At 50.2% G+C, this 24,835-nt stretch overlaps 1 protein-coding gene across 6 annotated transcripts in view; it reads right to left on the bottom strand.

Moving 5' to 3' along the window:
* COL6A3 (collagen type VI alpha 3 chain) overlaps positions 1 to 24,835 on the bottom strand; it is an 84,752-nt gene that overhangs the window by 12,507 nt on the left and 47,410 nt on the right. For all 6 annotated transcript variants that reach the window (XM_058299841.2, XM_058299842.2, XM_058299843.2 and 3 more), the window contains 25 exons: positions 24,581 to 24,634; positions 23,647 to 23,718; positions 22,933 to 22,959; positions 22,667 to 22,711; positions 22,494 to 22,547; positions 21,989 to 22,051; positions 21,300 to 21,365; positions 20,819 to 20,872; positions 18,537 to 18,572; positions 17,879 to 17,941; positions 17,099 to 17,161; positions 15,694 to 15,756; positions 14,506 to 14,568; positions 12,188 to 12,238; positions 11,925 to 11,960; positions 11,389 to 11,451; positions 10,022 to 10,084; positions 8,776 to 8,808; positions 8,652 to 8,688; positions 8,539 to 8,550; positions 7,942 to 8,435; positions 6,064 to 6,160; positions 4,787 to 5,485; positions 2,926 to 3,028; positions 249 to 595 (listed from right to left, as the gene is read on the bottom strand). In XM_058299841.2, the coding sequence (XP_058155824.1) occupies positions 249 to 595; positions 2,926 to 3,028; positions 4,787 to 5,485; positions 6,064 to 6,160; positions 7,942 to 8,435; positions 8,539 to 8,550; positions 8,652 to 8,688; positions 8,776 to 8,808; positions 10,022 to 10,084; positions 11,389 to 11,451; positions 11,925 to 11,960; positions 12,188 to 12,238; positions 14,506 to 14,568; positions 15,694 to 15,756; positions 17,099 to 17,161; positions 17,879 to 17,941; positions 18,537 to 18,572; positions 20,819 to 20,872; positions 21,300 to 21,365; positions 21,989 to 22,051; positions 22,494 to 22,547; positions 22,667 to 22,711; positions 22,933 to 22,959; positions 23,647 to 23,718; positions 24,581 to 24,634 (2,758 nt within the window). The remainder of the gene's footprint in view (positions 1 to 248; positions 596 to 2,925; positions 3,029 to 4,786; positions 5,486 to 6,063; positions 6,161 to 7,941; positions 8,436 to 8,538; positions 8,551 to 8,651; positions 8,689 to 8,775; positions 8,809 to 10,021; positions 10,085 to 11,388; positions 11,452 to 11,924; positions 11,961 to 12,187; positions 12,239 to 14,505; positions 14,569 to 15,693; positions 15,757 to 17,098; positions 17,162 to 17,878; positions 17,942 to 18,536; positions 18,573 to 20,818; positions 20,873 to 21,299; positions 21,366 to 21,988; positions 22,052 to 22,493; positions 22,548 to 22,666; positions 22,712 to 22,932; positions 22,960 to 23,646; positions 23,719 to 24,580; positions 24,635 to 24,835) is intronic.

The following is a 24,835-nucleotide window of genomic DNA, read 5'->3' as shown; positions in this document are numbered from 1 at the left end:
GAGGCTCATTCTACCTGCGCTTTCTGGAACGCACCAGCCTCACAGAGGGTCCCAGGAGAAGGACTCCTTTCTCACCCAGAAGAAAGGCTGGACACCGTCGCCCTAGCCAGCACCTTCTAAAGCCCATAGCCCAGAATTACACAGCCCGCCCAAGGCAGTATCTCCAGGGCTCTGTAGAAGGCCCCAGAGTCCCGCTGTGCGGCAGGAGATGAGGACATAGAGCCACGCCGCCTCCAGGCCTTGCTCACCTATGGGCTTGGCGGTGGCCGGCTTGACGGCGGCCACTTTGGCTGCCTGTGGCCTGGTGGCCTCGGGCTTCGTGGCTGAGGGTTTTGCAGGGGTGACCGGTCTTGCGGCTGCCAGCTTCGCCGCCGCGGGCTTCGCCGGCACAGGCTTGGCCGCCACTGGCTTGGCGGTGGCCGTCTTGGTGGCATCGGGCTTGGTGGCCACAGGCCTGGCGGCCACGGGCCTTGCAGCGGCAGGCTTCGCCGACGGCTGGTTTACGATGCTCACTGGTTTTGTGGTTGTGGTCGCTGGCTTCGTTGTGGTCGTGGGTTTGGACGTAGGCTTGGCAGTGACATTATTCGGAACGTTTCTGTCAAAACAAATTAAATATGATCTCCGCCAACACGGGTTTTGGCCTGCTATCTAAAATAGATGGGCAGGACCCCATGAGTGACCTGAAGTTTGCCGCTTTAGCAAAACCACGTGGAGCACACTATTTTTATAAATTACAGGTGGTACAGTGTATACACCAAATTCCTTCTTTTTAGGATCTATACCACAGAAGAGTTATTGAACAGCATATAAAAACAGACTCAGGATGCAGATGTAGCTCAAGTGGCCGAGCACCTGCTTCCCAGGTACAAGGACCTGGGTTTGATCCCTGGTACCTCCTAAAAACAAAAAACAAAACAAAAGAGAAAACAAAAACAAAAACAACTCGGAGAGGCTGGTGTAGCTCAGTGGCTGAGCACTGAGTTCCCACATACAAGGTGCCAGGTTCACTCCCTGGTCCTGATAACACACACAAAAAAACCATAGGCATCAGAAATAAACCCAACATTGTGCTATAAATATGTTTGATATCTTCTTTTAATTTATAAAATAAAGGCAGGGAAGAGAGTAAAAGAGACAGTCATAAATAATAGTATTTGAACAATGTTCTAATTATAAGAACTAAGCAGCTGAAGTACATACACCAGAAGTTAAATAAAAGTTAATAGCTACTCTCATTTTAAGAAAGTAATCACAAAAAATCAACAAAATGCCACAATGGGCTGGAAAACTATAAAGTCAGTGTATACTGTTTTACTCCCAAGGTTTGTTGCTGGGTGTGTGTGGATATATGTTTTTTCTGTATTACTGGTTTTTTTAGTCTTGCTGTATTGCTAATCTCGAAGGAGAATAGCAACACAAATTCAACAGCCGTAACAGCATAGACCCACACTTTAATTTGTTGCTCTTAGATGAAAATTCGTTATTTTATAGCTATATGATGTCAAATGTCATTTACAGTATATTTTCTAGTTGATACCATAAAACTTCAAACACTCGGTTACTTTCTTCATTCTGTTTTCTTAAAGATAAGGAGATTGAGCCAAGTTTAAGGAAGATTCCAAAGAAATAATAGGGATAATTAAAGGCTAGAGAAATAGGACCCATGAGTCTAAGTCAAGCAGGACCAGAACCAGAGAAGTGTCACAGCTGCCTGAGCAAGGATTTTCAACCTAAGATGCTGAGATGTGAAACCATTTCTTCCAGGGACAAGGTGAGCAGAAGGACTCTGAGTGAGAGAGGGGAAGGTTTGCAGTGGGAAGAGCCCGGCTCTCTTTACCTGCCTGCAGGGCTGCCAGCAGATCCTCACGTTTCAAGGATAAATCGAATCCACATCTCATCTGGGTACAGAGGCCAGAACCCTATTTCTGCCACATGCCACACAGTGGCATTCTGTCAAGGGGCATGCTTTGCCGACGCACTGGTGGAGCTCAGCCCCCCGCCCAGCCCTCTGTGCCCTGGCCACACTGCCTTCTCTCTGCTCCCAGGGATGGCACCAATGAGGAGGCAGCGCCAGGCGAATGGGCCACCAGGCAGCCCGCATCGCTGCGGGCACCCCAGTCCCACCGCCTCCCAGCCCTCTGCTGAGTCTTCCTAGCACAACGTACACGTTGCCTCCTGTTGTCACCAGAAGCACCACCATGGCATCACCACCTGTGTAATTGCAACACCCATAATCTTAAGATTTGGGGTCCATCTTCTGTTTAATGTATCCAGTCACTCTACATGAAGCCATTTCCCACCAGGTATGGCAGGTCAGCTTGCACGAACAGTCCCAGTGAGCCACTCCTGTGTCCATGACCTCGACACTGCGATGCTGCTGCTTCTCCCACCGAGCTTGGTTTCCCACCCCGAATCTAGGCTGGCTTTGGAGCACAGGGCAGAAGCAGCAGTGTACTGGTTCCAGCCTCAGCCTTCAAGGCCCTGCACACCTCCTCTGCCACTCGTGGCACCCTGCCCAGGCTCCTTGTAAGCAAACCTAGGCTAGCCTATTTGAGAACAAGAGACCACTCAGAGTACAGGTGAGCCACCATCCTACCACAGTCCACAGCTGACTGGTAGCTGACCAGGTGAGTCCAATAGAGACAAGGAGAACAGTCAGGCTGAGCCCAGCCAAAAATGCTAATGCACAGAATTATAAATTAAATAAATGGTGGTTGTTTTAAGTCATCAAGATTGGAGTCATTTGTTATGCAGCAAAAACTAACTGATACATCAGAGTCTCTGAGAACAATGACCCAGGTGGCCTTGGGAAGTGACATTTTCTACATCTCTTTGCCCTCACCCATAAAGTAAGGGGCTGGTTGGAGGACCTCTGTGTCCCTTCTAGCACTGCAGCTTTTCCAGGCAATGATTATAAACACTTACACTTGCTTGTGACCAAACTTCATTGAATTCTTTGCAGGATGGTCCCCTTGGAACCAATCACATTGCTTCTTAATATCTGGGGGCAAGTAAAATGCATTTTCACCTAGAAAGAAACAGGGAAAATATGTATTAACTGCATTTGAAGCACATGCAAATTAAAATTAACCTACTAACGAGTTAAATGGGTCACATAGGAGATGGTCCATAAATAGGTGTTGAATTAATCAATTCTGCCAGACAAGGCACGTGCAGTAATTTTAAACCTGAAGTATGATGGTGCCTAATCTACTAAACATCCGAAGCCAATGTTGTCTTCTATTTGGCAATATTTGCATGATTAAGTTAAAAGTAATATTTATTCAATACTAGAGAGAAAACATGAAAAGATAAATCAAGTGGCCTGTTGAACAAGTTCCAAGATCTTGAGCTTCAATTAATAATCAAATTACTTTCAATATATTCCCAATGTTTTATTTAACAATTTTTTTTTTTTCTTTAGTCTTCTGAAGACAGGGATAATGGCTCCTGGGTGAACTTGCTAACTTACACTTCCTTCACATTTTGCCCTAATTCTTTTTTGGGGGATAGGCTTTCACAAAGGTAAATACTGTTTTCATAGACCTCAGCTTTCCCTTGAAAGCCACATCTTCAGCATATCCCTGTTTATTCATACTTTATAAGCCTCCCTCATTTGTTCTATGCGTTTTCCACGCCCTCTCTGGAACAGTCATCTTGCTGAGTTCTGGAGGTTTACCCAGTGGATTCAACTCCTCCTCATGGAACATGCCAGCTACGGGGACCCCAGACCCATAAATGAGCGGCAACCTGGCCATGTGAGAGAGGCTGTACTTATGGACAGTACAGGGTGCAGGCCATGGGAGTGGGGAGATCCATGGCGGGCAGGGTTTCTTGGAGCTGAGATTTCAAGACCAGTGTGGATTTGCTGCTAGAGGGCATTCTGGGGAGGCAAGGGCCCAGGGGGGTCCAGGCATAAGAGCCGGTGGCTGTTATGCAGTGAACTATGTCCCCAAAGCTCAATTGAAGGTTTCCTCCCCAGTACCCCAGAATGAAGACCTAGGTCATTGCAGATGAAATTAAGCATGTCAAAACCAGATCATATTGGAGTAGGCTGAGCCTTGGTCCAGTGTGACTGGTGTTCTTAGAAGAAGGGGAGAAGAGACATGGAGAGTCACAGGCAGAGAGAAGCCAGCTGTGTGACAAAAGGGGCTGAGCTGTGCCAGAAGCCAAGGAACTTCCAGGACCACCGGCCACCACCAGAAGCCAGGAGAGAAGCAGGGGACAGATTTTTCCCTGCAGACTTCCAAGGGAGCACCTTCTGACCCCTTGATGCCAGACTTCCAGCCTCCAGAACGGACAGACAATAACTGGTTATTGTAAGCCCTAGTCTGGGGTCCTTACTGTGGCAGCCCTAGTGCACGGGGACAGCAGCAAAGCCCAGCTCCCTGCAGCTCCCTGACTGCCCTGCCAGGAGGCACCTCTTCCATGACACAGCAGCACGTCGCGGCTTATATAATAAACGTGCACTTGACCGATCTGCTGACCAGGGCTGTAAACTCACAGGGACACCAAGAGTGCCTTATTGCTAAGAGGTGCCCAGCAAATTTGGTCGAACAAATGAATGAGCAGAGGGATTTTTGTCTGCTATTCATTGTTGTCGTGGCTCCTGGAGGAGTGCCTGGCACGTGGCAGGTGCTCAGTCTAGAAACTGAATGAATGAACACGTCAGCACCGGCACACTGGTTGTATTTCCCGTACCCGTGTCCCCCCATCCCTGATGGCCGAGGCTGTGAGTTCACAAAAAGCCACGGGCAGGGTCCCTGCTATCCCAGACAGGACTTACTGCTGACAAAGGACGGCAACAACCGCCCAAAGCGCATCAAAGGCTCCTCGTTGAGCTCCGACGCCTTATCCACCAGCTTGAAGAAGACATCGTTTGGCTCGCTGGCAAAGCTGTACACCTCCTTGACATTCACCTTCCTGCCGATGCCCAGAATCACGAAGAAGTAGCCCCTGCATTTGGCCTGCAGGATGACCCTCTGGGCCTCCTCCAGCTGCTGCTTCGACAGCTCCCCTGTCAGCATCAGGACCATGATCTTCAGGTCCCGCGGGTTGGGCGCGCTCTCGAAGATGTTCTCCATGGTGTATTCAATGGCGTCGCCCAAGGCCCTGGCTCCCTGCAGCTGCGTCATTCCTCTGCTGAGGAACTTCACCAGCTTCTCCTTGGAGCCCCAGTCGGTTAGGGAGAACTCCACCTTCACGGGCGGCAGGCTGGCATTCCCCAGGGACGCGTAGGGCGCGTGCTGGACCACCGCCACCCTTGCGAAATGCTGGGAGACCTTGGGATCTGGGCTCAGGTCCAGCTGTCGGATTAGGTACCCTATGTACTTCTTCATCTCATTGAACTGGAACAGAGTGGTGGACTCAGAGCCATCTAAGATGAAGGCCATGTCGATGTCCGCGTCACTGCCTGCCGCCCTCCTGTCCCGGAAAACGGGCTTCCAGTTGCCGAATCCACAGGATGGGTCAATGTTGCAGATGTCTAGAAGGAAGCACAGCAGCTCGTTCAGGCGGCGGCTCGCAAGCAGGCAGCCGTGCCTCACCCTACTGCAAGTCCAAGGTCATGCAGGTGGTCACAGAACATAGAAACCTATTTCTATCTCCCTGCCATTATTGGGACCATATTTTAGTTTCCATCCCCTAATGCTTTTTAGACAAAACAAATCCATGAACTAAAATCCTTCATAGGTTGGCATTAAAAAAATACAATAAAACAACCTTAGTTTCTTGCCACACTTTCCAGAATGGTGTTCTAGAAAAGCCACTAGAGCCAGACATTTAAATTCTGAATACAAAGGTCCAACCACAGCAGAGCCCAATTTCTGCTTTGTTGTTTATAAAGCAAATTGTTCTTTCATCTAAGAAAAGGTCCTTCTTGGGGACAACGTTAAACACAGAAACTACTTACACAGTGTTTACACTGGTAGATAGGAAATTTATTCATCTTATTTTAACTCGAGCGCCTTACAGAGATTGTAATATCCGCTCAAAAGTCCCTTTATGGATTTCACTTTTTGCTACGGCAGCGGGGCAGATTTTCCCATCAGAGGCGAGCCTTACCCAAGCAAACATGGCAAGTCAGGACGTTCTTCAAGAAGTCAGTGAGGTCCCTCCGGGCGGGTAGGACCAGCACGTGGCCCACTGCAGTGTTATTGATCTGGGTTCAAGAGAAGGACATGCGGGATGAGAGTGCACTCGACGGCAGGTGAGGAATCAACAGAGCCGATGCCATAAAATAATGTTTGTGTTGAGATTGGGGGAGATGGAGTAGAGAATGACGGAAGAACTGAAGAAGTTGTGCTCTGATATGACGAGCTAGAGTTCAAAGTCTATGCCTGTGCTTTCTGCTTGACCTGAAGCAAAATAATTTCACCTCTCTGGGCCTCCGTTTCCCCAGCTATGGAAGAGGGATAATGGTCCCTTTTGAATAGGATTATCTGGAGGGGAGATTTACATAATGTATGTAAGGTGCCTGGCATGTCGTCTAGCAAATGGAGGGGACTTAAGTGTCACCACTACTTTTAGCAATCATAGTAGCTGCTAACACATGTTGGTGCCATCCCTTACGACTCTCCCAGGTCTAGAAAGAGATTTAATGACAAAACAAGTAACAAACTCACTGTGATAGAGCCCAAAAGCCCTGCCTTTCACAACGCCTGGCACCTGATCAGTAATTATTGGCCACGTGTGTTTCGTACATGCTGAAATGATGCCATGACGTACATGCAGGTCTGGGTCCCTTGGCTCACGTAAGAGAAGGCGCACATTCATGTGCAAGTGCATAAGGTCCAAGTTTACAATTGGAGTCCCAAGCCCAGGGCTCTGGGACCAAACTGGCCTGGAATTTGGCAGCCTAAGCACAAAGAGATGGTGGCAGTAACACAACTGCCTCTTGCTGTCCCAGGCAATGGTGAAACCGTCGAACATCCAGGTTGGAAGGAAAGACATTAGGGACCACGCCACCCCAGCTCCTCTCTTACAGAGGAGGATCTGAGGCACAGAAGTGACATGCCCATGTTGTAGGAAATGGCTCAAAGCTGAGTGAGGGACTGGAACTAGACCCGAGGCCTCCCGACTCCTGGTCACCAGGCCAGGCACTTGCCCTCCGTACCCATCACCCGCATGCCCTGAGCAGAACTGGCACTGCCTAGTACTTGATTGTAGTGATTAAACGATTGACTTATGTAGGCAAATGACAAGGGGCTCTTCCCTTCAGTGCAGCTGAAGAAAATTTCGAACAGTGGTGCAGATTGGGGATGCTGGGATCCCCGAGCTTTCGGGGACATCACCAACCAGGGCCAGCTCCAGGACATCCTCCTCCAAGGCTGGTTGGGGCCGAGTGGGGCAGAGTGTGGATAGCATGTGGCCTTCCGACAGACCAGGGCCTCATCCTCGTTTGAGCCCCACATTAACTCCAAGATCTTCCTAGCCATCAGGTGAGAGGAATGATACAAACCTCCCCAGCCTGTTCTGAGAGGTCAGTGCCCAGCACGGGGTCCTAAGCAGCTCAGAGGGAGCCCCCGGCGCCATCTTGGATGTGCCATTACCTCAGGGAGGAGCCGGAGCTCACCCAAACCTCCAGGGACCTCATGGACAAAGCAAAGAAGTCAAACTACCACCCCTGAAGGTAGACAGAAGGTGTCCACCAGCTCTTGATCTGGCTGATGAGGAGATGGGGCCTTGCCACCTGACAGGAACGGTCAGCATGTAAGGGGGGTCCTGTGGAAAACAGGCCCAGACGTTTGGAGGTCGGTCTAGTGCCGAGCCATTAGGCCATCCCAGGAATCTGACACGACAAGTTCTCAGTCAGAGCAGCCCCACAGGGGCCTTTCAGAACCCTTGGGCCGTGAACCTACAAGGAGACGGCGGATGTGCCCGAGAACCTTCTCAGAGCCCAGCAGGCAGAGGGAGACGCGGGCACATTCCACGGGCACCGACCTGCAGGGCGTTGGCGAGCTGCCGGTCCTCCTGGCTCGTGAGGAACAGGGGCGTGATGCCAGCGTCGGAAAGCTTCAGCACCGCCTCCCTGAGCTGCGGGGACGCCCTCGTGGGCCGGTTGCTGAAGAACACGGCCACTCTCCTCATCAGGAAGCCGCTCCTCACCCGCTTGAACGTGTTCCGGGCCACGAACGCCATGGCGGTCTCCAGGCTGGGCTGCTTGGAGTTGAGAGACACCTGGAGGTTCCGGATGCTGTCCAGGAGCGCCGACTTCTTCTTGGAGTCGGCAAACCGGATCTCCGTGGTCACCTCGTTGTTGTAGGTGACCACAGCCACGCGGGCCCCCCGCGGGCAGTTGCTCTCGGCGATGGTGAGCTCGCCCACGAGCCCCAAGAGCACGTCCCTCATCCTCCTGAACGTGTCCTGGGTGACCCCCTCGGAGGTGTCCAGGGCGAAGGCCAGCTCGGTGGGGAAGACGGGGCACTCCAGGGGTCCTGAGGAAGCGGGAGGTGGGCATGGGGTGAAAACCACGTCTTACTTACAGGAAAGGGCATTCTCTCTCTTCAAAAGAAGGTCAGACTGCTGAGATCAACTCACCGTAACAGCAAGCTGTAAACGAAACAAAGAAGAGAGTGAGCTGTACGTCTCCCCGGCGGAAATCTCAAATGTAAACGTTCAGATTTGTCCTAGACAGAAAATCGTGTACTTACGACACTTGTCCTTGATGCTTTGGACAAGGGCGCATTGCTGTAAAAGGAAACAAAAGAACATGTACCAAGAGCAGATCAGGGGCTTCTGCGGCCATGATTCACACATGGGACATGCACAACTTACATCAACGGAGTCGCCTCTGTTGCCCTTGGGACCCTGTAAAATCAAGGAAGAAGAGGCTGAGAAACACGGAAGCGTGCTGGGTGCGGAACTCAAAGTAACGGCCCCAGCCCGCAGGAACTTGGCAAAGGAGGTGAAGGCGGACATGGGCAAAACGGGATCGTTTATGAAAGCAGACTGGCCTCACAAGTTTGACTTTACTCTTGAATAGCAAAACTAGAGCAGGCTTTGAGAGCAAAAGTGTTTTTGCAAGGGGGCAATGTGATTTTTTGCTGAGTTCCACATCCTGAAAACCTGGACGCTCCTTACAAATTGAGGTAAACCTTGCACGTTTAGGCATGAGACTGAACGCCTCTCGGGAGAGAAAAGCCTCCTTCCACTGCCTTGCTTCGTACATCCTATTCCAGAAGGAACTGCTCAGTCAATCCCTTCACCTCGGTAGCTAAAGAATCTCAGCTGGATTCTACCCTGAGGATCTCCAAGGAGAACCCCCGCAGCCCTCAGCATCTCGTCCCAAAGCATTGCCTCCCCGACGGTCAGGAAGTCAGCTCTTTCCAGAGGCTGGGACTTCGGTAGTAAACTGACTTACTGATCCCCCATGGAGCACCTCCCTCCCCTAAGCTCCCTTAGCTTTCGTCTTCCTGGGTTCAACGGAGTTCATCCTCAGCCTTTCCTCCTTGGAGTGACTTTTCACCGCCCAAGTTACCTTTCCCATTCTTCTTTGAACCTCATTAATTTCAATCAGAACTTCAAGTGTGGAAACAGAGATGGGAGTAACCAAGAGCCTGTGGGAGGCTGTGGAGGGAAGCCTCCTGGCCCAGGGGTGCTGAGAGATGCCGGGCATTACCCGTGACCCAGCAGCTCCTGCGAGGATCTGCTAGACCAGAGGAAGAGTTTCCAAAGGAAGGTCTGACAGAATTTTACTACTGGTACCAGATGCAACCAAGAGGCACTTAAGTCTGCTCTCTCTTGTTTTCCCTCTACAAAAACCTGAAACTAACTTACACCAGGAACTTCTAAAGGCAAATTACAAAATGCCTGGGCTGCAGAGCGTCACGTGCAACTTAAAAAAAAAAAAAAGGTCTCGTTCCTCTGAAACCCCAAAATTATTTTCCCCATTGTGGGTATCAGAAAGGAAGTGGCTTACAAAAATGCAGCACTACTTTATGAGGAAAGGAGAAAGTTCTCAGAAACCAGGCATCAAGCCACAAAGCCCCAGGCCCTTGGGGGGAAGAGGGGAAGTACTCACAGATGGGCCTGGGTAGCCCGGGTCTCCCTTCTGTCCAGCTGGCCCTGGAGGTCCTGAATTTCCCTAGAGGGGCAGAGCAAGGATTGCTAAATAGTGGCAGAAGACTTCAGACCTCAACTCCTGCCATGCGAAGTCCAAGTAAAGGTGATTTAGTCTAAATTTCCCCATGGCCATGGGTGATTTCTCACCTGGAAGGGATTCACGTGTCTCCAAACTTCAAGAGGAGGGACACATGACCTTGACAAAGCTGAAGTGCAGATCCCTCAACTAAGGACTCTGGCAGGTCAAGAACCAGTGCCCAAGAACCCTTAACGAGGCTATCTGTGCATGTGCAAGGGAGTCAGTAACTGGCAATTAATCAGATAGCCGGTCAGTACAGACAACTAATTCAATGTTTTAAAACCTTGCCTTGAGTAGTGAACAATCTGGTTGGATTGTCTTCACTGGTTTAACAGGATAATTATGAGGGGCTTTTTTAAAACTGTGTTTCAGGCTAAAAATAATGCCAGCAACTTTTACCTGGATGTAGAGCACAACTCAAGCCTTGGTGCAACCTTAGTGGTGTGAGTAAACAACCATGGAAGAGGTCAATCCAGAACCAGGAGGACTCTACAGAACTGTAAGTTTCCTAGCCTGTGGCTGAGGAGCCCCTGGTCTCATGCTGGCTGGCCCCGGAGCCTGTGGCCTCGTAAATCCTCGTCCCCTCACCATTGGGTAGCCATGGCCAACGGGGACCACACATGATTCCACTTCCCACTCCGAGGATTCAGCCTCACTGGCTGTGCTGAGTCAATCTTGGGGTAGTGACCCTGGATGTTTATTAGAGGAAGGGACTCTCGTGGCCTTCCTGGGAGGGCAGCGTGGCTGAAGGACAGCCTCAGACCACAACCGCGGGGCCTTCTGAGGCCTGGGGCCATCTGCAATGCTTTCAGATGGCCAGGGAATATCTCAATGTTTCTGGACCAAGGTACAGGAGAGGAATATTTCCTGCTCCTACCCCGTCTTCCAGGTGTAAAGCGAGACCATCTCTAAGCACTTGGCTCAAAGGACTCACTAGCAAAATGGCGCTGGTGCTCTAAAAATGTAGAGAAATCACTAATCCTTTCTAGTAAAGAGAATGTCTTGTACAATCAAAGGGTCATGGGACCAGGGAATCTGAGTGTTGGAAGGAAACTTTACGGCCCCCTTGATTCTAGGCAGCTCTGAGTTGACGGGCTGCTCTGGATTCCTTTACTTCCACCTGGTACCACCACCGGCCAGGTTGCCAAGAAGATAACGCTCAAGGCAGCAGTGGCGCCTTCAGCATTTGGAGGTGCCACCGGCAAGCTCCCCTGCCCCATCTGCAGCCCAGGAGCAGGCACACTCACCCTTCGGCCTCGGATCCCTTTGGGTCCTGATGTTCCGTCTACCCCTGGCTCACCGGGGGTTCCCTGGGAAGAGAGCCAAGAAGCAGCACATCAAGCTCTGGACTGGGAAGGTCCATCCGAGCTCCTGGGCAGCAGCTTTAGGGGTGTCTGGGTCCCCTTTTCCAGGGCAGCCAAATGGTTCACTCTCATTTACTTTTCCACTGGGCTACTAGTCTTTTGCGTACCTTTTCAGATTCAGCCTTACTTTATTTAACCAATAATGATAGTAACATAGAGATTATAGCATTTCATCGGTTACTAAACACTTCTATTACATCATTATTTCATTTCTTTCTCCCAAACACCAGAAGTGCGTGTTGCTGTGTCCATTGACAGATGAGGGAGCCATATGTCAGAGAGGAGGGAGCCTCTCCCACGATCATTGCTAATAAATAGCAAATCCAAAGCCAGAGCCAAGATGTTCTGATTTTCAGTCCACAGTCATATCAGAATTATCCTAAAACACAGTCATATTTTAGCCCTGGAGGAACAGTTACCTTTGGTCCTGGGTATCCAGGGAATCCTCTTTCTCCCTATAAAAGATAAATAAATGACTCCACATAGGGTTCCAAATAAAATTCATTTAAAATAAATTGATCTTGATTAAAAAAAAATTGTCTATAGAGTCATCAAAAGAAAAAAAGCACTATAATATGGTTTAATTGACAGAAATAATTCCCCAAAAATGCAACATGTGACTAGTCGTCCTTGGAGACTCCTGGCAGCAGAGCATCTTCAAGAACTTGCCGTTGATACCTACTTTTTTGCCTTTACGTCCTTCACCGCCAAGGCCATCTCGTCCATCATCACCCTAAAACAGAAAGACGCCATTACTGCAGGCGGTCACGTTGGGCACCCCGTAGGCACCTCTGTCTGAAGACGCCTCTGCCCTGATGCCCTGAACAGAGGGTCTCTGGGTCCCTGAAATGTTTCAGGAACAAGGTACAGGCACAGGAACACTTCCGGCTCCTACCCCATCCTCCAGGGGTAGACGAGAACGCGGCTGTAAGTGGTGGCTTAAACGACACCCTTAGCAAAATTGTGCAGTACATGGAATACATGAAGAACTCCTGCTGGCTGTTGGTAGACACTGCCTTGATGTACAACCAAAGACTCATCGAACAAGGGAATCTCGGAGTTGGGAGGCATCTTCAAGACCACCTTGATTCTAGGCATCCCTGAATCTTGATTTACGTCAAGCAAGAGCAGGAACCGACCCCTCGGGCCCTCCTGAGTCTTCTGTGCTCAGGTCTTAGCTCCTGCCCCCCACACCCCTCCCTTCCTTCCTTGTCGCCTCATTGCCTCTAGAGCACCCTCTTTCCCACTCGCCCTCCTCCCTTTATTCTCAAACCTGTCCCATCACTCTCTCCTGTGAACCAACACCATTAATCAGTTCAAAAGAATCAGAATAATGGATGTTTAGTGTAACTAGTATCTCTAAAGCATGCACAGAATGCACTGCTTTGCAATGGACACCACGTGTTTTTAATAGTCTCTTCAGCGGTTGCCCCCAAATTTATAGAAACAGAAGCAGGAAGAGATTTCCTTTAACGGTTTAAATAGATCGCAAAGTCTGACATTTTCCCCTCCGCTTCTCAGACTAACAGTAATAGAAATACATTTTTAAAGCTTCAGTTAGTGGAAGTTTTAATATTTCAAACTTTGGGGTTATAACAGACAAATCAACCTGGTCCACTTGTGTAGTTTTCAGGTGGGGTGACTCATTCTAGAAAAAAGCTCCAGTGTGCTGTGGTTTATTTTTCCTACATTGAAGTATATATTGTGGAATTATTATTAGTGGCCATTTAGAGTTTTCTCTTTTTTTATGTTTTTTCTTTTTTTTTTTTTTCCTTTATTTTCTTTTAAATGTTACATTAAAAAATATGAGGTCCCCATATAACCCCCACCCCACCCACGCCACCCCGCCCACATCAACAAACTCTTCATCACTGTGGCACGTCGAATGCACCCGGAGAATACATTCTGGAGCACCGCTGCAGCACATGGACAGTGGTGCACATTGTAGTCCACACTCTCCCCCAGTCCACCCAGTGGGCCATAGCAGGACATACAATGTCCAGCATCCGTCCCTGCAGCACCACCCAGGACAACTCCAACTCCTGAAAATGCCCCCACACCATATCTCTTCTTCCCTCTCCCAACCATCAGCAGCCACCGTGGCCACCCTCTCCACATCACTACTACAATTTCTTCCCTTACTAATCACAGTAGTTCCCCAGCAGAACACCAGTAAGTCCACTCTAATCCATACTCTATTCCTCCATCCTGTGGACCTGGGATGGTGATGTCCAGTCTCCCTCTACATCAAGAGGGGCCTAACATTTTAAAACATCATAAAAATTTTTTTGTCCAAAAAAGTTCCATCAGGCCAAGCTTGAAAAATGTTTGCAGGTCCTAAAATGAAGGTGCTTTGAGCTTTGGTAAATCACCAATTCACACACTGATCAGGAAAATAAAGAATCCTCAATGAAATGACACTATTCTGAAACTACTTTGATGTTTACAAACAGCATGTTTCAATGTTTTCGATTATATCCTTGTAGTACAAAGAAGCAAAAATCAAGTCACCTCTAGTTTTTATTAACTCATCTCAACATTGGTGATATTTGCTACTGAAAACCTTATCATGCAACTTACCTCATCTAAAGTCAATTATTTTCATTTCTTTTCTCTCTTCCTAAAATTCTACAGAAACTTTTAGTGCAACAGGATATAATGATCATTTTTCCAACCCTAAATTTTGATGTCTAATACCTAATAGATTCATTACACCTTTGGTAATTGAAGATAGGGTTTGCAGGTGTGCAACTTAGTGAAAACATAAGGCATTAAAAAACTAATGAAGGTAGCATCTACATGCAATACGAAATATTTTAATGTTGGACACTGTACATGTGTTTTTATTCTAATAAACACAGTTGTGCTAAAACAACAACCACCACCCCAGTTTGCAAGGAATAAAAAGCTGACCCAGAGGGGGCCCACCTCCTCACTTCTTGAATCTTTCAGCAAAGAGTCAGAGAGACCCCCTGGGCCCTGAGCACATTTTGGCCTTACCGTCTCCCCACGAGGGCCGTTGCTCCCAGCTCCTCCTTTCGGTCCTGGCGGGCCAGGCTCACCCTAGACAAGAGAAGCAATGCTGAGACTTTCATGGGTCCAAGAGCCATTTAAAATGTGACTTCAAGTCCTGCCTCCGTCCCAGGGGAGGTCATCGGCAGGGTTGCCTCAAGCCACTGAGCCTCCCCTTCCTGCACCTTTTAGGCTTTGATGAAATAATTTTAAAAATATCAATATTCATGTCTGGACTCCTGGGAAAGAATCTAGGAAATTTTGTGTTTGTTCTTTTCATCAGCATGGTGGAGGGGCTGGCTGAAGAGAAGAGAGAAATGGGGGGAAGAAGGCATGAGAAGTGGTGAGCTTTGAAGCCAGCGGTTAAACCCTCCACACCACTGAGGCAAAGAGTGGTCTGGAGTCCCAGGAGCACATTTCCTTCACTGGGGGAATATTTAAACAAAGATCAAAGGAAGCATTTGTTGTATAGTTGTTGTTTTCACTACTGGAACAATCAACCTCTAGTCGAAAACCATACAGTTTATCAAAAAGAACCTTAAGGCACCACATATGCTAAGCGTATTTCCGAAGAAGATACTTTGAAAGAGACTGTCTTTTCAGCTTTGTTGTGAAAAAATTGTCATTTTTCTCTAGGTTTATAGAAAGAAATAAAACTTATTCTGAAACTTCTTTGATGTTTACAAGCAGCAGGTTTCAATGTTTTCAATTATATCCTTGATAATACAGCTTCTCAGACAGCCTACCTGTAACAAACTTGCTATTATGCAAAATAGCTGGGGGTCTGGGCATCTTGGGTTTTCTAAGCATAGTTAGCAGGGCTGCTTTATGTGCATTGCCAATGTTTTAAAAAGGTGTGTTTGTGACACTCAGAAACTGGGCTAAAAGCTAATGCTGCCAGTCAACTCTGAAGGCCCAGATAGCGGGTTGGCTATCCTTATAAGCAGATCAGATAATCCACCAGCTGATGGAATGTTCTGGAAATGAGAATGCTAACCCACTGAGCCCCAGCCGTGGATTCCTCGTTGTGGGAAAGTTGATGGCACTATAGAGCCACCCACAGGGTAAGGCTGGGGTGGGAAACATGAGTGGTAAGGAGAGGAGCTGTTCTCATGTAGCAGAGGCTAGCATGGCGCCGGCAGGTGCCTGTCCATCGCTCAACCTTGCTTGACAAACCTTTCTCCCCAGGGGGCCGGTTCTGCCTCGTTCTCCTGGAGGACCAGCGGTGCCTCCGCTTCCCTGGAGGAGAGGAGAGGAGGTTGTCAGGGAAACATTCTGCCACCCAGAAAAAGCATCTCCGGACCCTCCCTCTTCCCCTGCATAGAGGTCTGAGCTCCCCAGGGGAGGGACCCGTCCTACCTCCAAGTCCCCAGCCCTCAGTACTTCCCCCAGTGCTGTAGACTCAAATATAAACATATGTAGAAATGACCTTTTAAACTGGGAAGTACTGAGCAAATTTAAGATATTAGTGTGCCCTCTCAGCACTGGTTTTCACAAATTAATGCATGTCACAAATATCAATGTGCATCTCCTATATACTTGATTAAATGACAAGCACTCTGATTTAATGTGACTTTGTTTCCCCTCTCTGTCCATACCCCCCACAATGAGCACCTGATGTATACAAGTATGCAAATGCGTGTTGAGTGAATGAAACCATCAGTGAATGAAAATAACTCTTATAATATTGTGCAACATTTAGAGCCCAGAAATGGCCCTAACATAAATTACAAACAATGGACGGTGGATATGTTTCAACTAATAAATGGTTCTGGAGCCATTGCTTAACTATTTGAATAGCCTTGCATCTACACTATCTGAAACTCTTGGTGACTGAAAGTTAAAGACATGTCTTAAAAAACACAAAACCTTTAAAAATAGGTATTTATTACCTCTCCAGATGGGGAGGGTTTTCTAAGCAAGCATCAGATTTCACAAAGTACCTTCCAGCTTTGATTGTAAAATAGGTTTGTGCATTTATGTAGCAATAGGCAAGAACGTTGCCAGGGCATTCGTCATCACAATTTTCTTGTGACAAATGATAGGGTGGCTTCTTGATAGCTTATCAGAAAAGAGGTAGACCAGAACACATGGTGCCATGGCTCCTGGCGCCAGCTCAGCAGTGACATGTCTCTGTTTGTTCCTAGCTGACCTCTGAGCTATATGTTGACATCTGAGGTCAGGGCAGTGTAAGGAACATCATCAGTGTTGAACTTGACGATGAAGAATGCCTTGCACGGAACACCTAAGCACAGGGGCCATTGTGAAATGCATGAGCACAATCTAAGAACCTCTGTAGATTTTACACGTTTCTGCTGTGAGGCACATCCTCCTCTTGCTTGCCACCAGCTGTCCTACATTTGGAGGAAGCAGCATGGAGACCTAGAAGTCCCCGGAGTGCTAAGGACAGGGGTCTCTCAGCAAGTCACTGTGAGGCTGAGGTTGGACCCAGAGTCTGTGTCAGCAGAGAGGAGAGCCAAGGGGAAGGTCTGCCTGCACCATCACGGGACAAGGAGGCCTCGTTCTTTGGGTCCCGCGTCTGTTTGGCTCGAGACACGGGGTGGAAGAGATGGGGACTCACCCGAGGCCCGGAAAGGCCTTGTTCACCTATCAGCCCTGGAGGACCCGTGGGACCAGGTGGGCCCTGCAGAAGGAAAAGGGCGACATCAGAGCCGAGCTCAGGGGAGGCTCCCCCCGAGCACAGAGCCCCACTGCTGCCAACAGCACATTCCTGCGGCTCAGCTGCAGAAGCCGCAGCCTCCATCCGCAGCACGAGCGGGAAAGTTTGTTTAAAAAGAATACAAGGAACAGGTATTCGAACAAGTACATGTACACAAATGTTCCAGCGATATTATTCATAATAACCAAAGGGGGAAGCACCCCAAATATCCGTCAGCAGATGAACGAATGAACAAAACGTGGAATAGCCTACAACGGAATATTATGCAGCCATAAAAAGGAAAGGATTTCTGATAAACACTACAATGTGGATGAACCTCAAACACATTACACCAAGTAAAACAAGCCAAGGAAACCTAATGTAGGACTCCATTACATGAACTATCCAGAATGTGTAAACCCGGAGAGACAGATAGCAGAAGGGGGACTCCCAGGGCTGGGGCAGGGGAAGGGGTGTGACTGCTTAGGAGGTACAAGATTTCCTTGGGGGGAGATGGAAGTGTTTTGAAACTAAATAGAGATGATGGCTGCACGACACTGAGAATAAACAAAATGTCACTGAATTGTGCACTGTAAAATAGCTAATTTTACGTTCTGTGAATTTCACGTCAATTAAAAAAATGCAAAGTCACCAGGAAAATACCACAAGGCATGCGAGCGTGGGGGGGGGTCGGGTACTGACCTGTGCTCCTCTGGTGCCCTGTTCTCCCTCAAAGCCCGGCTGGCCTGGACCGCCCCTGTTACCCTGGAGACAAGAGAAGGTGTGGGAGGGGTCAGCGGGGTTTATAAAGCATCAGCTCCCTGGGTTACACCCGTTTCCGGACAAGGGAAACAAGTAAAGGGCAGCTTTAAGAGGTGGTGACAGGTGAGCGACACCAGCCCTCAGGTAAGGCACTGCACAGTGAGGACAACTTTGTGCTTGGTGCTTGGACAACTGCTTCCCCCTTAGCCTCAACTTTTCTTGGAAGAGGACTTTGTGAAATAAGGCTCTTTTAGACCATCCTCTCTTCCTCGTGTGGGAAGGTCGAGTCACCCAGAGATTGTGACTCTACAGTGATCAGACACCTGGGCATGTTAGGAGATGCCCAGGACCCCACTCCTCCTCGCCCCCCATCGTCCCCCCTCGTGTCTGCTGGGAATCATTTCCACGAGTCTACGGAGAGGCTGACTGAAGGCACATGGTGCTGGTTGAGCTACCAGAGCACGGGCAGCCTACGGAGGGGGCATCGTTAACTGCCCGGGCTGGACGGCTTGTGCATTCCTGGGAGAAGAGTCTCCTGGGAACTCACAGCGAGTCCAGTCGTGGTTACAATGATGAGGTGCCGACCTTGGAGACTCACCTTAGCTCCTGCAGGTCCCCTGCGGCCAAACCCACCCTGCAGAAGAAGAAGTAACACCAAGTGAGGGGGAGACGGCGCTCCAGGGGGCCAAGGGTGGGGAGCTGGTCCGTGCAAGTTCGCCCGCACCTGCGCCCGCCTGTCAGAGGACGTCTCCTGCCTACTCAGCCGGGGGAGACCGGGGCCCACCCTCCTGCTTCCAGGCCCTGGCGAATTCTGGCTTCCAGGCTGCCTCTGTTAATCACCCACAGGGAAGTCCGGGGAAGGACTGCAGACCTGCCAAGCAAAATAATGGCCGCTTCTGGCTGCGCAATCCCACCCCATTTCAAATAAGGAATGCGAAACACGACTGCGAACCTGTCTATTTTTCTTACATTTTCCTAACGGTAGTGAGCAGCAAGGAAACCCATTAATTATCATGGGAGTCCCAAACTCTCCAAGTTATCCTGGCCAAATTCAACACACAGTTAAGTGAAGTATCCAAAGCGCACACATGTGCGCCTAAGGGCGGGTGTGGCGGGGCTCGGCTCGTGACTTGGCAACATCTTCCTCGGTGCTCCAGGGGTGACCCTCAGTTCAAATAAAGGTGGACTCACGGCATGCACAGTCCACTAGTGCCCACTTGTGCTTGCTTCCTGCGTGGTGGAGAGGTCTGGGTGGGAATGCAGGAATGTTCTGGGAATGTCTTTCCAAGGTTAGGGGAAGGTATTCAGAGCCTGTACCAGGCCAGCTCCATCTGCAGCATCAACTCAAGGACCAGGCTCGCTGCTCCCAGGAGACCCGCCCGGCCATCTTCTGGGGTGACCGTTCCATCACCCTTCGCTGCAGTGGCTGCTTCCTTCCAGTGGACAAGGGGCTGAGTGGGTGCAGGAGTCGCCCCTTCCTCTGCAGAGTCGCACCTGGCCCCTGGCCTCTCCCAGGAGCGCCATCCTGGAGTAATCTCCGAGGCCACCAGGGCTCAGTAACTCATTGCTTGGGACAGAAGGGGCCCGTGCAGGACGATGCCGAGAGCGGCGTGGCCGGTGGGAGGGACACGCTTCGTCTTGGCATGAGCTTGGGCCCCTGAGGTCCTAGAGGAGGGGTAGGAGGCCCTGCCACCTCCTCACCCTTCTGCAGAGAGCTCGTGACCGTACGCGTTCAAAGCCAAGTTTCTCTCTTGTGTACCAAGGGAAAACGAATTATCTGTGTTCCTCTATTGTAAGGCATTTCCACAAAAATGTTCATGAGCAGAGTTGTAATAGCACGTGGTAACAATCAGGGAGGAGTTCCTCATTTCTTTTTCGTTTTATAGCTCAGGTTCACTCTTCAAAAATAACACTCACATGATTTTCGATTACATTTTAAAAATTCAAGGTTTCTTCTGAATTTTAAAAGCCAAGTTCTGTCCATGGCATATCATCTGTTCCCCTTGAGAGGAATTCCTTTGAAAAGCTCCTTACCGCCGAGGGTATTTGCTCTGACCAGTTAACTGGTGGTGCCCTAGACACGCCAGCGGCCACGGGGGACATGGCTGAAGTGCCGGTTCTTGGCCGAACGGCCCCCCCTTGCCGCTTGCGTGCTCCGCTGGGTTCTGAACAGAGACTGCGTGAGACCCCCACCAAAACCCTGCACCTCCCGGAGGGTTGGCGGGCTTCCAGACCACTTCCTCCTCAGGCAGGCCCCATGTCCTCGCAGCCACTAGGCCCCTGCTCCCCATGTCCTGGTTCTGGAAGCTTCCACATGGCATCGAAAAGTCATCTACATCACTTCGGCTTTCGCCAGAGACTCAAGGGTTAGGCACACAGTGAGCTATTCTGCAATAGACATTTCCGAAATGTCTGGAAAGAGCAATTCCAAATAAAAGTGTTTCAATGGCGCACACGCACACAAACGATTCTGAAATGACCACAAACACACAACCCCCTCAGCCTTCTTTCCCCATATGTCCTCACTCCCCTGGTATTTCTGTTTTGATTTTGAAAATATTTAGTGGGATAAAACCTAGCCAAACATTCGAAAGCAGCAAAGATGTTATTTTTAAAAATAGTTTCGTTGTTTTTTTTTTTTTTTTTTTGAGGAACAGGACTAGGGGAGGGAAAAGGAGTGCCGTACAGAGTAAATTATTAAAATAAAAAATTTCTACGAGCAGCAAGATATGGGTGACAACGGTTTCAGAAATCCCATTAAGCATCTTACATACAAGTTGCTGAGGCACTGTGCACCAAGTAGCATTTGGTGGATTTATACGGTTCTTGTTATTAATAAATACCACCTCAGAGCCCCCTAACACCCGAAGAGTCACTCACATTCTTTCCAGGTTCTCCAGGTCCTCCAGATGCTCCATCTTTCCCAGGAAGACCCTGATTGGGGGGGGGGGGTGGAGATTGACATAAGATTCTCATCCTCAGAAAAGGAAGGAATTTCTAACTCTGGGATATCGCAGACACTACGAGAAATCGATCAATAAGCAGAGAACAGTCACGCTGGCCCCAGAGCCATCCTAGTCTTCAGCATTCACACCTTGACAAGCCTTGGGCTCGACAGGCATTTTCTGGAAATATCTAAGGCATCAAACTCTGCAGAGAAGGCGGCCCCGTTCAAATGTACACCCAGGCCCGCCTGGCCCAGGCCCTCGGGCCCCAACCCCATGTCACTCTACAGTAGGTGGCCCTCGCCTCCCAGGGGTCCAGGTGAGGTCCGCAGCCTCTGAGGATGATGACAAACCCACGGGAGTTTTGTTTCTTTGACCCTCAGCGCAGAGGCGTCTCTGAATGGGGGAGCACTCACCATGGGGCCGATTTCACCAATTTCTCCTTTGGGGCCACGTTGCTGGCTGTCCCTTCCCGAATCACCCTAAATCAAGAACACAGATCAGGGAAACGAGTCGCGTGTGCAAGGAACCCACCGCCACCTGTGCGGGACGGTCAGTGCACAACACAAATGCAAGGCTCCAAGGGGACAGGCCCTCGGGCCATGGCCACCCGACCGTGACAGACCCTAGCCACGGGGTCAGCAAACCACTCCTAGCCCCACCCTGGGGGGCTGGTCTTTCCTCCCCAGGAGAGGAGGCCCCCATGGCCAACCCTGGGCGACGCGTCCTCGTCCTGGCCCACAGAGGACAGGGGCTGACCCACGACAGGCCCACATGTAAATGCTTTACAGAGCCAGAGACTGGAAAGGGGTGTCAAATCTTCCTCTCCAAAAGCACATTTGAAGTGTGCTGAGATTGCAGTTTGGAGAAACTTCTTAAGTCTTTGCAAGCTGGACCCCGTGACCACTCAGCTTTGCAGCTGGAGAATGAGCTCAGCTCCACCAATCCGAAGGCAGTGGGAGAAGAGCTGCCCACACATTTTAGCAACACATCCCCAGCAATTTCCAGAGTAAAACATTTTCTTTGATCCCCACTACTCCCCCAGCCCCTCCCCCTTCCCCACCTGACCCAGGTCTAAGATTGTCAATAAAGAGATTGTCCTCACCGGGTCGCCTCTGATCCCAACGTCTCCTCTTTCTCCTTTGTCCCCTTTGGGTCCTTTGTCACCCTAAATTTAAAGAAAACGAGGGAGGAGGCTAAAGATTAGCTATACTCCCAAATTTTTCTCACTCTCAAAATGTTTTTCAATTCAAAAATCTCAAACAGAATTCTGTATACCATTTACTCATTTGCCATGAAGGTAAAATCACTTCCAGACATTTCTGACTTAGTCAACCCACAAATATTTATTGGTGTCCCACTCTGTGCCACCCACTGGAATATATTTATAGCAAACAACCTCCTCAGTCCCTCTGCCCTATGGGATGCACCAACTAAACAAGAAAATGTAGCAAATCAAAGAGGACCCAGAACTAAGGGGCGCAGGAAGAAGTAAGGGAAGACCGCCTGGAGGAAGTGAGCTTAACATACAGGAGCAAAGATAATAGACATTCCCTAAAGTGAAACGTTTCTGTCTTTCCATAATAGCAACAGTATGGAAATATACCTACCCGTCTTCCAGGACTTCCTATGTCTCCAGAAGAACCAGCCAATCCTTTGTCTCCCTGCCAAGAACAATGGTAAAATGTCACTCCTGGCACAAGAGCCACAGTAGATTTAGGTGCTGACCACTGAAATCATCGAAACCCAAAGCATACTGGACTCGGAGTGGAAAATCACTTACATCTTCACCATCAAGACCATCTAGCCCAATTTCTCCTAATTCACCCTGTGGGGGAAGAAGACACACGGATGAGTGTAAAAAGATATTTCAGCAAAGTGTTAAATTAAAAAAGAAAGAAGGCAGGGGAGGAAGGGAGGGAGGGAAAAAGAGAGGAAGGGATGGAGGAAGAAAAAAGGAGAGAAGGAAGGAAACAAGGAAGGAAAGAAGGAAAGAAAGGGAGAGAGTGAGAGAGAAAGAAAGAGAGAAGAGTAGTAGAGCTTGGATACCTTCTCTCCTGGGAATCCACGAGAGCCCTAGAGCAAAGGGAGAGGGGAAGCCATTAGCACCCTTTCCACAAGGCTGTCCCCCAGGCAGAGGAGGACTAGGGCGCCCCCCCTGCACCCCCCAGTTTTATTGCCATGGTGCCTGGAGCTTCGTGTTAGAAGCGTGTCTGCCTGGATCCCTCTCTCGTGGGGGTGGCTATAAAGCTACTTTGCCTGGAACTGAACTCTCGGGTGGTCTGGGCTCCCTGGCCAGCGCGGCAGGGAGAGGGGCGTGAGGGGTGGGCCCTAAGTGCCGGGACAAGGGGCTCCCCGGGCCGCCGCCAGTGGGCTCTGCAGGCTGCGCGCCTCTGCATGCTGACGGCCCTTCCTCGCAGCATGTTTTCAGTTGCATCCGCAAATGAAGGAGAAAGTTCTTCAGCTCTTGAATCCAAGCATTTCGTATCAAAGAACCTTCCAGAGCATTCAGCTGCCTCCTCGCTGCCCGAGCCCGCCCTCCGCCCTGGCCCCGCATTCTCCCTCTGGAACGTTTCCTGGCGGAACCGGCCCATCTAGCAAGAGGCCCCCGGGCGCCGGGCGCGGGACGTCGGGGCCCCTCTCCCACCACCTGGAGGGGCCTCTTTCACTTCCCCAGGCCCACCCGAGGCCCCAGGGCAGTGGGCCGTGGTCCCCTCCCCAAACTCAGGGTCACCATGCCCCCCGCCCCCCCCCCCGCCGTACCTTGACCCCTCTCTGGCCGGGGCAGCCCTGGAAGCCTTGAGTGCCGTTCACGCCAGGAGGCCCTCGTTCACCCTGTGGTCAGAAGAAGGGCGTTTACCAGCGGGAGCTCCTCGGCCCCGTCCCTCCACCGAGAGTCTGCGGCTCCGCGAGAGCGTGGCGGAGGGCATGGCCCCCGGGCCTGCACGGTGCCAGGCGGGTGGCCCGGCAGGTGGCCTGGCAGGTGGCCTCTCGAGGTCCCTGGCCACCCCAGGCTCTCGCCCTGGGCCTGGCCTTGAGCTGCACCTCCCTCCCCGGGAGCAAGTGGGGCGTGGGGCGGGCATCGGCCTGGTCCCTGGTCCCCCCAGCTCTCCACCGGGCACGGAGGCCGGGGCCCTGCTGACCTCACCCAGCTCCTGGGAGCCCACGGACCCACCCCCCGGGCTGGCCTTTAGTGTGCCAGGACCCCACCCGGCAGAGCAGCGGGGGTCCAGGAGCCGCCTCCGCAGGCCCTGCTGCTTGGGTCTAACTCTGTTTACCCTCAACTGGACCCCGAGGCTTCCCGAGACCCCTTTTGGACAAATGCCCAGGTGGCGACTTCACCCAGAGGTCATAACCTCTGCACCCCTGCCCCCACCCCCCGCTCCGGCTCACTCCCACATCCGCTGGGAAGTCTCCTTTTAGCAGATGCCCAGGTCCACATATTTATTGGCTCTCTGTCTCAGAAACCATGAATGCCTACTTCTGAAATCCAATAGCAAAAGCTCTGCCCCTCACGTTCACATTCGTCATGCTCAGGTGACTGTGCTCTTTTCCATAATGTAGCAAAATTAGGGATGTTAGAAATTAAGTTTTCTCCCAATGGGAAAATCATGGGAAATGGAATAGATTCAGTCCCAACATGGCAGGGAAGAGGGGGCAATAAAAAGTTAAGACAATAAAACAGCTTTTTCCTTACCGGTCCACCTTCGTCCCCAGGATAGCCTCGGTAGCCGTCTTCTCCAGAAATGCCCTAAAGCAAAGGCAGTTGGTTCCTTCATTAAACACTGTCATCATCTTTAAATGGCCCCGTGAGCCCACTGCGTTTGCTAGAGTAGTGCTAGAATTGAGCATGGCTTTGCTTCCTAAAACTTCGGCGCTTCCCGCTCTTTCTGTCAGTGTAATGATTCCTTCCATCAGGAGCTCGAATGCCCTTGCTTTACCAAGACCAGAA

This window comes from Dasypus novemcinctus, chromosome 7 (genome assembly GCF_030445035.2).
Source record: "Dasypus novemcinctus isolate mDasNov1 chromosome 7, mDasNov1.1.hap2, whole genome shotgun sequence".
In the NCBI taxonomy this organism is placed as follows: domain Eukaryota; kingdom Metazoa; phylum Chordata; class Mammalia; order Cingulata; family Dasypodidae; genus Dasypus; species Dasypus novemcinctus.
The sequence above is the reverse complement of the archived record's forward strand: the minus strand, read 5'-3'. Positions and strand labels throughout refer to the sequence as shown.